The following is a 14,264-nucleotide window of genomic DNA, read 5'->3' on the forward strand; positions in this document are numbered from 1 at the left end:
TAACAATGACCACTACCAGGATGGTGTTCAGCGGTTTTTAGTGAAGACAAGGGTTTGGGTGGGATGCTAAGCCTTTCGCGGGCTCAAAACCTGGTCTCGGTCATTGTTATATAAGAATTTTCGAATGCAACACAGAGTGAACGGAGTGTTTGTTACGCCATTAGTACGCAGGCTCACTCGGTCCCTGTTTATCTCCCAAGTTGAAAACAAATTGTTTAATTTTCTGGATTAACTTTCTCGTAAAGGATTCTGGGCATATCGTCCTTTAGCCTAATTTTATTAAGTTAACACTACAAAAATACTGTGAACTGCTGTAAAGTGAACTTTAATATTTATTTTAAATTAGCTCCTTCGTGGCGTTCTTTAAAAAAAATTACATTGTTTTGAATATTCATTGATTTCGGCTCATTTAATTTTTTGGCGTTTAGCACCCATTTACGACATGTTTAAAAGGTAGAGACGCACTGAGGATAACTTGAAATAGCCATGTAAGGGAACAATAACAAAATATATAAAACTCTGATGGAGAGCTACAATAAAGCGTATAAAATGCTTGTCGTAAGATCTGAATACTTACTATAAAATGTTTTGTAATCTATACTGCGGAATATTACAGTTCCGTGATACTTCAAAATTTTTATATGCCATTTCACGAGCTGTTAGGCGAGTAAAATTTGTGACAATTTTGAAATATCACGAGTGGTATTTACGCCAAATATCACGTCCAAATCATGCTATTATTCGTTTACACTACTACCCGCAAAAGGTTTGTAATTTTCACGTGTAGGTATTTCAAATTAAGCTTAAATACCACTGCTCTAAGCCAATCAAATTGCAGAAACTAGTTCTCATGTAGTAGTCACGCAGTAACCTGCTACTCAAAACTCAAAATTATTACAACACTCCCACGGGTATTTAAGAACCTCCCACGGACAAGATGATACCCACACAGGATATCAGACAGTAACCTGCAATTCCTCGCCCAGGTTCAGTAACAAAGCATGTTCCTGAGAGATCGCCGCCAGTTCCTTCAACCATTCTTCCAACACCACGATACAATAAACAGCGTTCTTCACATTCTTCGGATTTTTCCTTTTAAAGGTGTTCTTCGGAAAAGTTTTTTTCGGCGAATTCTGCCCGCCCTTCAAAGGGCTGGCAATTTTCTGAACTGTGCCTGGTTTGGGTAAATTTTCTTCGCTCAAGTCCGTTGTGCTACCATACCGTGGGCTTAAAGAGTTCAAACTCTCCCAAGACTCGCTTAACGACAGACTAGATCTTGTACTCGCACTGACGTTGCTCGCGCGCCTCTCAAAATTGGCTTTTCTCAGCTTAGGGCTCCCGGATGAGTCCAAGGATTGTTTACGTAAGTTAGGCCCTCCCTTGCTACCGAAAATCCAAGGAGGGGGACCGTCTTGCAAAAGCCGAGCTCGACTCAGTATGGAGGAGTCAGTTTTCTGTCTCATCAGTTTAGGGCTCTTTTGTTCAGTATGTTTCACCAGCTTCACTGGTTGTTGCACGTCGCTTACCACGCTTTGAATACTTGCGCGACTCTTTTCTTCGCGAAATATCAAGTTTTTCCTGGCTCGTCGGAGTAGTTTGCTGAGATTGTCAGTTTGATCCGCGATGTTCTCAACTTTTATCTTTACCGAACTAAGGATCTGAAAGAAGAAGGACACTCATTACAAAAAAATATATATTCATAAAGCTCTTCGAGGAGATAGCTAGGCTATTGCTGTTACAATAAATCAGTCACAAAAATAAATAAATAAATAATGTCATGAGTGACAAATTACTTCTTAACTTTGGCGCGAAATTGATTTGAAAGTGGGAGGTAAAACCTAAAACATCGCATTTCAACTCGTCTTGCCGCCTTATTACAAAACAGTTTTTTGTTGCTTTTGTTACCCGTTTTACTGGAGCTTATGGGAAAGCAAAGTCTGCAATTTTTCCCTCTTAGCGAGACATCACAAGTTTTTCATATGGGAGTGTTCCCCCGACATTGTGATTTCGGCACTTTTTAATCAACATCTCATAAGCGCTATAAATGACATAAATGTCGCCTAACCTGAAACAGAGATCGCACTCCAGGTTTAAGAACCATGTTGTAATTCAGCAAAAACGAACGGAGCAGAGGTTGAGGATACAACGCAAGTCTTGACACCACCCCTGTCAGGATCAAATTGACATAGAATGAGTTCTGCGGCATCCGCTCCAATTTTTGAAAAAGCGTCGATAAAAACGGTCCTAAATCAGGGTCCACTTGTTGCTTTTTGGTTTCAGAATCATTGGTTGATTTGGACCTCTTGATTGGAATCTGCAGGTCATCTGACGCCTTCAGAGACGAACCCTTATTTGGAATGTCACCATTAGCAACGGGTGCTGAAAGGGTTGACAAATTCGAAGCAGAACGTTCTCTTTCCATTGGAGGGTCCTGTGGGGAAGGGTTTTGACCGTCATAAGGGGCGGACCAACAGCTGCATCTCATTTGACAGTCTCTAAGGAAACAGCGCGCGTCTGTTAGGTACTCCATGTAATCCGTATTCACTTCCGAATAAAGATCTTGAAGCTGTGTAGACCCGTAGAACACCAATTCACTTGATGTCTTAAGGTCGATCTTCATAGGTGTGTTAGAACTTGAGTTTAAGTTCTCGTTGGATGACGAAGGTGACGGAGATTGGCTACAACTTGAGCAGGAGATGGGAATGAGCGACAGAAATTTCGACGCGCTCTTGCTGTAAATATCCAATTCTTTGATAGTTCTTTTTTGACTGCTTAAAATGTGAGTGCACGGAATTAGATACCTGTGGGAAAGAAACAGCAAAGTAAACAAAAAACTTAGATGGAATATTAAAAAGACGACTCACAAGTAACATTCTACTTGCAGCTGAAATAGCAGTTGAAACTTTGAACCACTTGAATGCACTCGCTTTGGGCACGTGATCAACCTGAGACAGGGCGCGCAACAAAAAAATTATACGGGGAGGTTCCGCCCCAAGGTCCAACCCATTACCCTTTTTAACCATTTTCGACAAAAAAGGGACCTCTTTTTCATGTCTTCTATGTACAAATGGTACCCCTTTCATATAACCTGTTTAGAACACTGAATTTCTTTTACATGCTATAAAAACACTGTCTTCTTAAAAAACGAATAGATCGTGAAAGCAAGAAGTTTCCTTGACTTTTGAACCGCCAATGTGTCTGTTAGCCCTAGTAGATCCTTTAGCAGGCTGAAATGACAAATTTCTCCACCCTTTCATAGACTTCAAGTCGTGAAATTCCTATAGACACCCTTTTATTTACCTGAAGCCTGAAAAAGGTGCCCCTTTTGGACGGAGCTTCCCTGTATTCCTGAATAAGTAGGCAAGATTAAATGCCCCCCAAATTACTTGTTTTGCCATTTATTGCGTAGAAAAGTCCAGGAATCTGGTGGAAACTAGTAATTTAAATAAACTCATAAAGATAATAATATCACTTGCCAATTTTTTTTCAAAACCTCAGGACAGGCCACAGATTAATCCGAGTTCTGCGGTACGGTTACATCAGGTTGCTAGGAGTATTGTTATTCCCTCCACCTTCCCTCCCTCTACATTTCCCCAGGGTTTTTAATATCTGCAGGGTTGTCAATAGAAGGCGGCACCCGGCGATTGATCGCCGCTTACTTTGGAATTTATAGCCGCTTACTTTGTGTTTAGGTCGCTTTTCTTTGCTTTGTTTTGACACCTCTGGCCTTGCTGAAGAGCCTCCTACTTTATCAGTGATCACCTCCTACTTAAAAATCTATTGAGAACCCTGTATCCGTTCAGATAGGAGACAGTGTGGGAAACAGGATGACAACCTGGGCTAATGCCAGCACTGAGAATTAAGATAGATGGAGAAGAAGGAAAAGAGAAATGAAATGGGGCGAAATTGAAGAGAAACCCTTCTTCCTTTGAAATCTCCTCACCCATAACTGCTAGGGCGTGGGGAGGGGGGGGGGGTGGGGGCTGGTATTCAGGCTGGTAATGTCTGTTTAAAACTCACTTGAACACCAAGCTGTACATAATGTCTTCACAGTTTAGGTCCAGTAATGTATAGAATAACCCCAGCGACACAACGGAAAGCTAAGAAAAATTAAAGCAATTTAGTTATCAGAACAAAGAAAGTACACAATTGGTTCTACTTATAGCAACATGATTTTTTTTTTATTTTTTCAAACGCAACCTTGTGAATCAAAATGAGAGTTCTACAAACGGTGCAGTCAAGTGGAAAGTCTGGATTAAGATTTCAAAATCCAGATTTCCGATTTGCCATTTATTATGAAAGCCAAAAACAGATTATAAGGCCAAAAAAAACGTCCTAAGATTTCCTTTCTTTCCGCTGTTTTTGGGAAATCAGGAATAGCCTTTGAGAAACTGTTCTCAAGAACAGCGCTTAATAAATCACTTTGAGGGCAGATTATTGGCGTTAAAAGGCCTTTTTGGATTTCCTGTTTTATTGCAAAATCCAAAATCCGCATTTCAAAATGTAATCCCCTTTTTTGAATCAAGACAACAGGGGAGACTGCTTGAAGGCTTAAATATATCTTTCCTTAGGGGAAGGGTTAGAAAATATGCTCCTTCGGCCTTTTTGCCTAGAAGAACCTAATTCTCAGTCTAACTGATAAACATGTAGATAATGACGACAATGATGGAGGCAGTGTGGCTGAGCAGTTAGAGTGCTGGACTTGACAACTAAGCTTATAGAAAGATATAATAACAAAAAATCAAAACATGCTAAAAATGTAAGATGTTTTGAGTGTATAACTTACCTGGGATTCCTCTGCAATCCTAGACACTAGCAAGCCAAGAATAGGTCTGCCATCTGATCTTTCCACCATAATAAACTGTAGGAAGACTTTCATCAAGTTGGAATCAGTAATGCTGCGTAAAAACAAGTCAAGGTAGGCGGTGGCAGCTATCAAGGCCTCAGTTGACGACTGTTAAAATAAATAGTAAACCATTTAAGGAACATAACATTCCATGAGGTGTTGATGACATGTTTCAAATACACCAGTTATGCATTATCAGGTCACAGGGAACCTGAACGCTGTATTAGCTAATAATTAGCTAATACAAATAACGCTACAGAGTTTCATCCCTGCTCTCTCATAGCCAATAAATTGAAACCCAAGATCATCTCCCAAGGAGAGTTAACTTGAGATGTAACTGCTGCATCCTATTTAGGACGCCACAGACTAGCAAACATTTTTTTGATACCGGCAAATTAACCATCTCTGATTGGATTTAAATCCCTTCCAAAACGACTCATAAATAAAGATTCAGGAAACACTCGTAAACAACAAGTAACTGATTACTAGTATATTATTAGCTAATTCAGCGTTCACGTTCCATGATCCGGTCAAGGATGTTCACAAAATTGTGACCATATAATTTATACAATAAACAAAGAGTGAATCTTATTGAATAAAATGCATTGATCAGGGTTTTCACTAAGATCTTAAGTTGCTGGGTATATGCTGTTAGTACAACAACAACAGCTTTATTTTCTACTGTAGACAGCTAAACAAATTCACAAGAAACATATTAATTTATTAATAACAATTTACGTACAGTGGTGGGACACCCAAAATAACCATAAAGCTTAACTAGTTGGGTGACCATCAGTAGGTAGGAAATTGAACAGCTGAGGAATTCTTTTGGTTCTATTTTACTTTTCTTTCCCATTAAAGTAGCTGGCATCATACTCATAGTAGACAGGGAAATTCCCCAGCCTCTGGCCCTTACTAACAGCCCTGCAAATTCCCAGGTGGGGGGGGGGGGGGGGGTGGGGTTAATTTTTGCAGGGTATGTGCCACTAGCCTCTCAGAACCCCTACCCTATCATAGTCTATTCTGTAGCCATATTAAAGCCCACATCTATTAGTCACATTTGCAATCCCAACTTAGTCACTTTCTGTTTATGCATCTACCTTATAAAGCCTTTTAACTTGGTCATTTTGAAATGAAGTGACACGTTTGTTTAACTTAATGTGGTGTAAATCTTTCTATTTTCAAATCCCTACAGACCCGAATTTTGTGACCCCCAAAATCCTGAAAATGTGCAACCCCATTCTAGTAACTCTTATAAAAATGCAACCCCAAACCCCATAATAGTTAATCCAGTCATGAAAATGCGACCCCATCCAGCAGCACATAACCATTAGCCTGCTACTAGGAAGTACTCCCCCCCAGGGAGCAAATTGTGGAAGCAAATGATGTAATACAGACACAAAACTGAGAAAATTATATATATCAGTACCAAATTGATTTGCTGCAGCCTTCCCATTCAGTGAGGTCAAGTAAAGGATAGTATAAAAATTTAACGCATTCACATGCTGAAAGAAGCTTGCTCCGTGGAGCTTGCTCTGTGAGTGATCCAGGCCTCTTAGTGAAGTTTATAAATAAATAAATAAATAAATAAATAAATAGTCCACCTGACTAAGAGATGATGCCATAACTGATACAAGAAATCCATGGTAAATCAAGTCCAACAACTTGAACTGAACTTGAGGGTGGGCAATCTAAACAAGACAAGAGAAATGCGCTGAAAGTTCTGAGTGTTACTATCCCCACATGCAGCGATTTCGCCCAGGAGGTGACATCCCAAGGAGGCATCCTGGACACTTGAGCGTATATTATGGAAAGTACTTACAGACATTTGGATCAATGTTACAATCCACTTTTTTACCTACAGATCATATTACAGCCATCTTTCTTGTAAGTCAATTGCTATAATTAATCTGTCAGCATGTTTGGTCAGCGCTATCAAAAACTAAACTTTTGTGAATTTATTCGAGCATTGGTTTTCTTAAAATCATACATGATCATACCGGGTGGTCACTTATCGGAAATGCAAAAACAAAAGAATAAGTCAAATTTCTGGTTTACAAACTAGTCGTGTTCATTAAAAAGTTTAAGTGGTGGTCGCTTACAAGAGAGTTTTTGAAACAGTATTTGATTGAGAAAAAAATGGTTGTTTTCAAAGTGGTTACTTACAGGAGGTGGCCCCATACGCAAGGTGGTCGCTATGAGAGAGTTGACTGTACTGCTTTAGCATATTAGATACCTTTAGATTCTAGGACAAGAACGACTACAAGTATGAGATTTAACGTGAAGTTTTTTGCATATTCTCAAATAATGGACACCCTGGATAGCTTCATTGTACATCTTTTTCACCAAAAATATTAGCACTGTTATCTTGATTGAAAGAGGTTAAGCCATCTCCAGCCGCAAAATAATAAAAGCTCTAACACTTTATAACTTGTGTCCGCTAACACAACATTCTGACTATGACTATCACATTTTCCCGCCAAAATGACGCTGGTTTTCGCGTGCTTAGTACTTAGTATTGAGAAAATATCGCACTCATAATCGTACTCATCTTATAAGAATCTAAAGGTCTCCATTATGCAGTGGGTGAAATAATAACAACAATAATAATAATAATAATAATAATAATAATAATAATAATAATTTATTGTTAGATCTTACAGCCCCATTTTTCTAAATACCCCCACGAATACAGTCACCTCTCTCTGTGATGGACACCTTTGTGACTGGCACTAGGTGTCTGTCTAAGAGTGATGTCTGTGTTATAGAGAGTCAAATAAGGGAAGTCAGGAAAGGAAGGGACTGATCGAGGTGTCCATACTTAAAATGTACCTGAATAACATTGTTGCAGAACTCCAGTGACCTCAAAAAAGACACAAGCTCAGGAAACGTTGCCCACAGCCCTCTCTCCAGTGAATACCAGTCCTCAGAGGGGATGTCAAGGGAAGTTGGAAGATCAGAATATAGTGCACTGAGTCCAGTTGCCAACACCTGAAGCAAATATTGTTTATTAATATTCATACAGTCAAACCTCCTGTAAGCAACCACCAAGATGTGAAGATTTAGTGGTCGCTCCCAAGAGGTGGTCCCTTACAAGAATCAAACTTCAGGGTTTTTTTTACCCGAGTAGACGTCCCACTACACACTTTTTGAAGGAGAATTTACTGCACCTTTGTTTCAAAGTTATGATATGTTTACCTGCGTTGTCACTACAAATTACTCTTATCACTCTGAGTAGTGTAGTACATACAGCAAACATAGGGATCAGACCAGGTGTCAAGTGGACGCTTATAATTCTAAGAGGTTTAAAAGAATGGAAAATATTAAAACCGTCTCCCCATGGCCAAAAAGTGGTCATGGTCGCTCATGAGAGGTTCCAACAATCGTAATTTGACTGGGAAAATTTTGGTGTTCTGGATAGGTGGTCGCACATGGAAATTAGACTATATATTCTTACTCTCAGCCCATGAGGAAAATCTCTGGTGTTTTGTCCTAAAATTTGTGGCTTTCAAGCCCTAGGATTTCATGGTAACTGTGTTGTAACGGCACCAAAAAATTGTTTGGGGATCAATTAACAGAAATTCACTATTTTTCCACTCAGGCTCTTAACTAGTAGAGCAATAGTTATGTCTCGGCTTATTTTGACACGAAACAAAAACATTGTGTTTAGCATCTATCAGTTTTCTATTGTCTGCCATCTCAATTCATTCCGGAAGTGCATTGAACATTACTGGTTTATGGCTTCTAGTGCCAAGAAAAAATATATGACTTCAAAAAATTGAAATCGTTTAGGAGGTGGGTTACCATGAATTTTCACGCGACCAAAAAATTGTTTCAGATAGTTTCCCATGACCTCTGGGCACAGAACCAAAAAATTGTTTTCCATGGGATTTGAAAGCCTTATAGGGCTTGGACTTCTCAGATTTCTTTGCCCTTGCAGGTTGCAGGTTTCTCCTTTTGTGAACATTTAGTTTTCAGTTTTTATAAAAACAAAAAGTGGTTTGGGGAGATTTTCATATTCGCTTCTGTTTACAGTTTTGTTCTTTTGGCACATTTGTGAAAAAAACAGCAATTTTGGATTACAACAGTTGAATGAATATATGGACTAACTTTAAAAAATAACAACAACAAAATATAAAATCATTAGTGACAAGTACTGATTCCTAAATGTGTGTTGTCCTTTCTAGACTATCACACAGGGCTGTCACTTAGATTATAAGTTACCAGGTATATAAAAATTGGAAGGCAGGGAATTGACCAGCTAGGAAGTCTTTTTGGTTCCATTTTTTTTGTTTCCTATGAAAGTAGCTGCAGGTCTTGCTCATAGCACACTGTAGCTGGGGAAAATCCCTGCCTCCCAGCCCTTAGTCAAGGTCCTTGTCACAAAAACACAATGCACGACAAACAGCCCTTACGGTTAGGACAATCTGATCATTTCCAATGATCAACAAAATTTCTTCAATATTCTTGTTGCAGTTTAGTGATAATTTTCATCGCTTTGTTTTCTTATGGTTTGCATTGTTAACTTCATGAACATGTCTTATGTCATCAGAAAGAGGAGCATGCTTCATTTTATCTGAGTCACTATGGAATCAAATAAATTCAGTGGTAGCTTTGTGTTTACATCATGTCATGTGCATGTCCACAGCCAATCATATCCATGATATTTCTGCATAGTCACTGCACAGTACATACTATGCCATAAGACTGTGCAATGAATGCATACACAAACATAAGGACTGAACATGTAAATAATTATTACAAGTGACATGGCATTAAAACAGCAACCTGTTTGGTGGCAGAACAGGTGACAATAAAGGACACAAAATTACACTGAAAAAAAAAGGCAACTGCAAAATATGATAGTAACAAAACAGCCATGAGTGCCTTAATTCCTCTAAAATACGTAAGACCTTGGTTTTTAAATGCATACTAGATACATGCACATCCTACACCACAAAAGGATCATAGAAGTTATTCAGAATATTCACCCCAGAACTGTCTATCTCACTCATAATCCTCTGATCGTCAAGTACATACAGTACAGAAATATAGTAGCTTGACAAAAATGCCAATATTGCTAACATTACTTTACATTTTCAGCAATACAGATAGTATGTCTCATTTCAAAATATGCAATTCCACTTTGCATAATCTTACACAAAGTAAACAACACTTCAGAACATAAAGTGTTCAGTTTCTTTTGCGGGTGTCAAATTTCGGACGAGTTGAAAAAATGCAAATTTAAGGCACATTGGAATAATATATCAACCTTAACATCTCAAATAGAGATTACTAATATTGGGCAGTTTGCAGGGCCAAAGACTACAAAACAGTCCACAAGCTGAATTGGAAATGCAAACACGTGTATAGTAAAAAGTAATAAAAGATAAACAGCAAAGCTTAATAAACGGAAACACACAAACCTTAACTTATTTATCCCCAGGGAAAAAAGAACATACGCATCACGCAGACAGCCTTTACTCGCTTCAAGTTAAGTGGCCAATGATAAGTGATCGCATGCATATATACGAGACGAGTAAAACAAAAGAATAACGACACCTAGTCGCAGAGTTACCAACACTTTAAAAGGATGGGAAATGATTGAAAGTCGTATCCAACAAAAATAAACAATACTGACGTCGTGTCCCGCCAAGGTTTAAAGGTGAAATACATGTAAATTTCCGTCAGAGAATTAAAACTTAGGATTTCTCTCCTGATCTTTGCTGAAGGGGGCTGTCATTAACATATAATAAAGTACACTGTACCATAATATATACTTACAGGACAAAAGTCAGTCTCCTCTGCGATGTAAGTTCCTAAGCGAGTGTCCACAGATGACAGCGCCATGCACAACAGCATGGCGTCGCGCGACCAATTGCCTACATTTCCTTCTCGATGTACAAACGGAATAAGCAAAGAAAACACAGACAACTTCGCAATCTGTCCATGTCCGTGGTTATCCAGGAAAAATAAGTCCAATAAAGCAATATCTCGATTCACACTCACGCAAAGGCCTTTCAACACGGCAACGAAATGTTCTTCCATGTCTGAAGAGAACGTGTATACGCAAGAGTGAAGAAGATAGAGCAAGGGTTTCCATACTTGCTCGTAGATCAGCAAATGAGCTCTAGCCTTTTCTATGAGGTTCCTAAATAACCTCAGCTGTTCCCGTTTCATGTCTTTAACGCAGTTTTTGTTGGTTGCACTCCACGTATAGACTGTTTGAAACACATCATTGTCGAGCACATATTGTAAACAAGGCCCTGGGTCTCCGTCCTTTTCGTCCACCAAAACGGATACAATTTCATTCAAATGATAAACTAAAATATTGCAACGCTCCTGGTGTCCAACAGTCTTTTCGTCCAGGGCTATTATCGCCTTAGCGTTATTCCAATGAACGTCTACAAGCCTCAAATATTCCGTGCTACCCAAATCCACAAACCCCTCGCTCAAATGCTTCTTCTCTGCTTCAGAACTTGGCGATTGAAGAGGAGACAAAGACGCGAGTTTCTTAAGTAAGCTCATAGTTATAGAGCATATTTAAACCCTCCATAAGCTGTCATAATAAATCGTTTGTGCGGATAGAGCTCTGCTAAGTTCATAAGCATCGCTTAGCCGCCATCTTGAATATGATAAACATGCGACATGCACGCAGGATGATTGACAGCAACACAAGGACAGAGCAACATTACCATGATTACCACATTACCGCGTTCCGCTTCGCACGCCACTACGCGGTTTTCTAAATCTGTAAGTACACATGGAAATAATGTATAGATTCAGCCTGTGAAGATGCTCTCTGTTAATATTTAGAGTTTACTCAAACAAAATATAAAATCGTGTAATGCTAAGCGGCGATGGCAACGCCACGGCAAAAAAAATCAATTGGTCTTTTATAGTAGTAGAAAATTAGCAGCAGAAAAACAACTTCACATGTGCAGCACACTTTTTTGTTCTTCATTTCTTTGCCGTTGTTTTGCATGACGCAGCTTGAAACTTCCAGAAACTTCCTAGTTTAATACACGATTTATGAAAGAACTGCTGTTCGTTTTTTTAAAGTCACTGCCGCTCATTTTCACCTTGCTGGCCTCTAGTCTCCTTTGTTTTCTTTTTATTGCTCTCGCTGCGCTCCAGCTCTTTCTCTGTTATTCACGTCAATATAGACATTTTAAAAAATTTATTGGTAAGAAAGACTCGGCTTTGCTGTTACTTAATTTTTCTCTCTAAAAGTCCTGGTGGCCATGCAATTTACCGTTCAAAACGCGCGGATGCTTGAAATGCAAAATTTCTCCCTGGAATGGATGTATAGATAACCCAAATTTCTCTAATACCTATGGTGCTATTTAGTGCAAATCATGCAAGTTCATGTTCATTTTTAGTGTAAAATGACCAGTCTAAACGGACAGTTCTAGTTTTTGGTGACCTCATAATGGTCAAATCGGCATGATAAGTGCAGTACTATTCCGTTTGGGAAACTCAACCCTCCCGATCCATAAATTTGCCTAGCTTATTAGGCCACACCCCTCCCCCGAAGGGTTGCGTACCCCCGGCTCAGTTTTATCTCCTGGAGCAATTTTAACGCGGCATTGCTCTGGAGAGGACAACTCTGCTTGCGGTTTTAAGAGATTTGGCCGAAAAAATATACAGCAGATCTTTTCTGACCAGGAGGCTTACTCTTTATCCTGGATGTCAAAGATTTTATTCTCGAGTGCATTCGGTGACCGCCACAGGGTGCAGTTCGACACACTTCGGCCGAAGGCCGAACCGCGAGAGAGACTAAACTGAAATCGGAAAACGCGCATGGTGAAAAGCCACTGGCATCCAGTGCACTAGTTTTTCGTTTGTGTTAGGGGATTTTAAGGCTTAAGTTGAACACGATAATTATTTCTTTGACCTTCAAAGTGTTTCGAACAGTCCCTCACCCACAACTTTTGAACGCTGTTGAGCAGTTAAACAAAACTTAACAGTTGTGAAACACTGAAGAACAAGAAATTAAGAACTTATTTTTTGCAAAAGAATGCTTTAAAGAAGTTTTTTAACTCACGGAATTCAACTGTATCGTCATTCAACAAAAGGTTAAATGACTTTATTTTATATTCTAGAGGAAAAGACTGTAAGTTTGGGAATAAGTAGATTGCTAAAGAGAGCCACGCCTAAGGAGAGTTGCGTTATTCTGCTAGATTTCTCTTGAGAGACACAAGTTTGTTTTTTAGTACTTCTATATCAGTAATTAGCGTGGAGTATTTACTCTCCTCAAAACAAGATTCTGTAGAACTTTCTCTTGAAGGTTCTCCCTCCCGGTTTGCTTCATAATGTAATCGCTGAGAATCTTTCATTGGCCCACGATCATCGTCATCATCATCACTGTCATCAATTACTTTAACTTCCGGCGTAGAGCTTTCTTCAACTGAAGCTCGGTTGTGGCTATTTATTGCCCCCTTCTCCCCTCCGCCGCTGCCGTTGCTCAAAATGCTCCGAAGCCTTAACATCAGAGTCTTGATGTCTTCTAAGTCTCCACCCACAGTCTTAAATACGTTTTGTAGCATTTCCAGTTTATCGCGATCGTTTAAATGTGGGTCCATTTCCTCGGTTCCTTCTGGCAAACCGCCGGTTCTTTCATTGGCCTCTTCTCGGCTTTCCGATAATGACGAATCTGAGCCTTGAGACTCATGATCACTTTGCGGCTTACATTTTATGTGGTTTTGACGACTCTTGCTGTGAAGATTTCCAAGTGCTTGGCAGTCAAAATTATTTTCCACACTGACTTCATCTGATTGGTTAGTTTTACTGTCCAGTAGCTCATCCGAAGTAGGATCCCGTTTCTGGTCAAGCGACATGACGAGAACACCTGGTTATATTATCAATTAACGACACAATTTTTTTAACAATCAATCTGAATGCTTCGAATGACCAACGTAACAAACAATACCAAAACACGTCATGAAGCCTATCGCGCGCTCGCGAGATCAAACGCCTTCCCCACCCTGGACGGGCCTTAATTGTGGCAATATGTTCGAAAGGTGACCAGTCGTTTTGCATACAAGTCGTTTAGCTAACGTCTTATGTCGTTCGGCTAAGAAGCGAAACGAGCACTGCACATGTATATGCTTCGTTCTCTCAGCCACAATACAAAACAGTGCGATACGTACGTATATACCTCGTTCTTTCAACCACTGATCAGGTGAAAGCAGTTAGGGAACTGACCCAACACGTACGCGAAACGAATTCAGAAGTTAGTGAACAGGACGTTGGCGAAACGACTCGTAGGCGAAAAGACCGTAAACTCTTTATTTCCCTTTGACAGTCTCTACGTTAAAAAGTAAAGTTTTAATCATCGTTATTATAATTACAATGTGAGAGACAGCAAGGACTGAAATGATTGAAAATGTACTTAACCCTTTAAATCCTTCTTAGC

At 39.5% G+C, this 14,264-nt stretch overlaps 2 protein-coding genes across 2 annotated transcripts; both read right to left on the reverse strand.

The window, feature by feature from the left end:
* Window positions 1–306: 306 nt before the first annotated feature.
* LOC140947631 (FHIP family protein v1g243165-like) lies at window positions 307–11,488 on the reverse strand. The gene is made up of 7 exons (XM_073396779.1): window positions 10,631–11,488; window positions 7,679–7,837; window positions 6,451–6,537; window positions 4,787–4,954; window positions 4,021–4,100; window positions 2,066–2,801; window positions 307–1,658 (listed from the first exon to the last, which is right to left on the reverse strand). The coding sequence occupies exons 1-7, from the start codon at window positions 11,372–11,374 to the stop codon at window positions 957–959; spliced, it is 2,676 nt and encodes an 891-aa protein (XP_073252880.1). The 5' UTR covers window positions 11,375–11,488; the 3' UTR covers window positions 307–956.
* A 1,422-nt stretch (window positions 11,489–12,910) lies between these two features.
* On the reverse strand, window positions 12,911–13,951 carry LOC140948713 (uncharacterized). The gene has a single exon (XM_073397979.1). It carries the CDS (start codon window positions 13,684–13,686, stop codon window positions 13,018–13,020), a length of 669 nt encoding a protein of 222 aa, XP_073254080.1. The 5' UTR covers window positions 13,687–13,951; the 3' UTR covers window positions 12,911–13,017.
* Window positions 13,952–14,264: the final 313 nt, after the last annotated feature.

Source organism: Porites lutea, chromosome 9, assembly GCF_958299795.1.
Source record: "Porites lutea chromosome 9, jaPorLute2.1, whole genome shotgun sequence".
Classification (NCBI taxonomy): Eukaryota; Metazoa; Cnidaria; class Anthozoa; order Scleractinia; family Poritidae; genus Porites; species Porites lutea.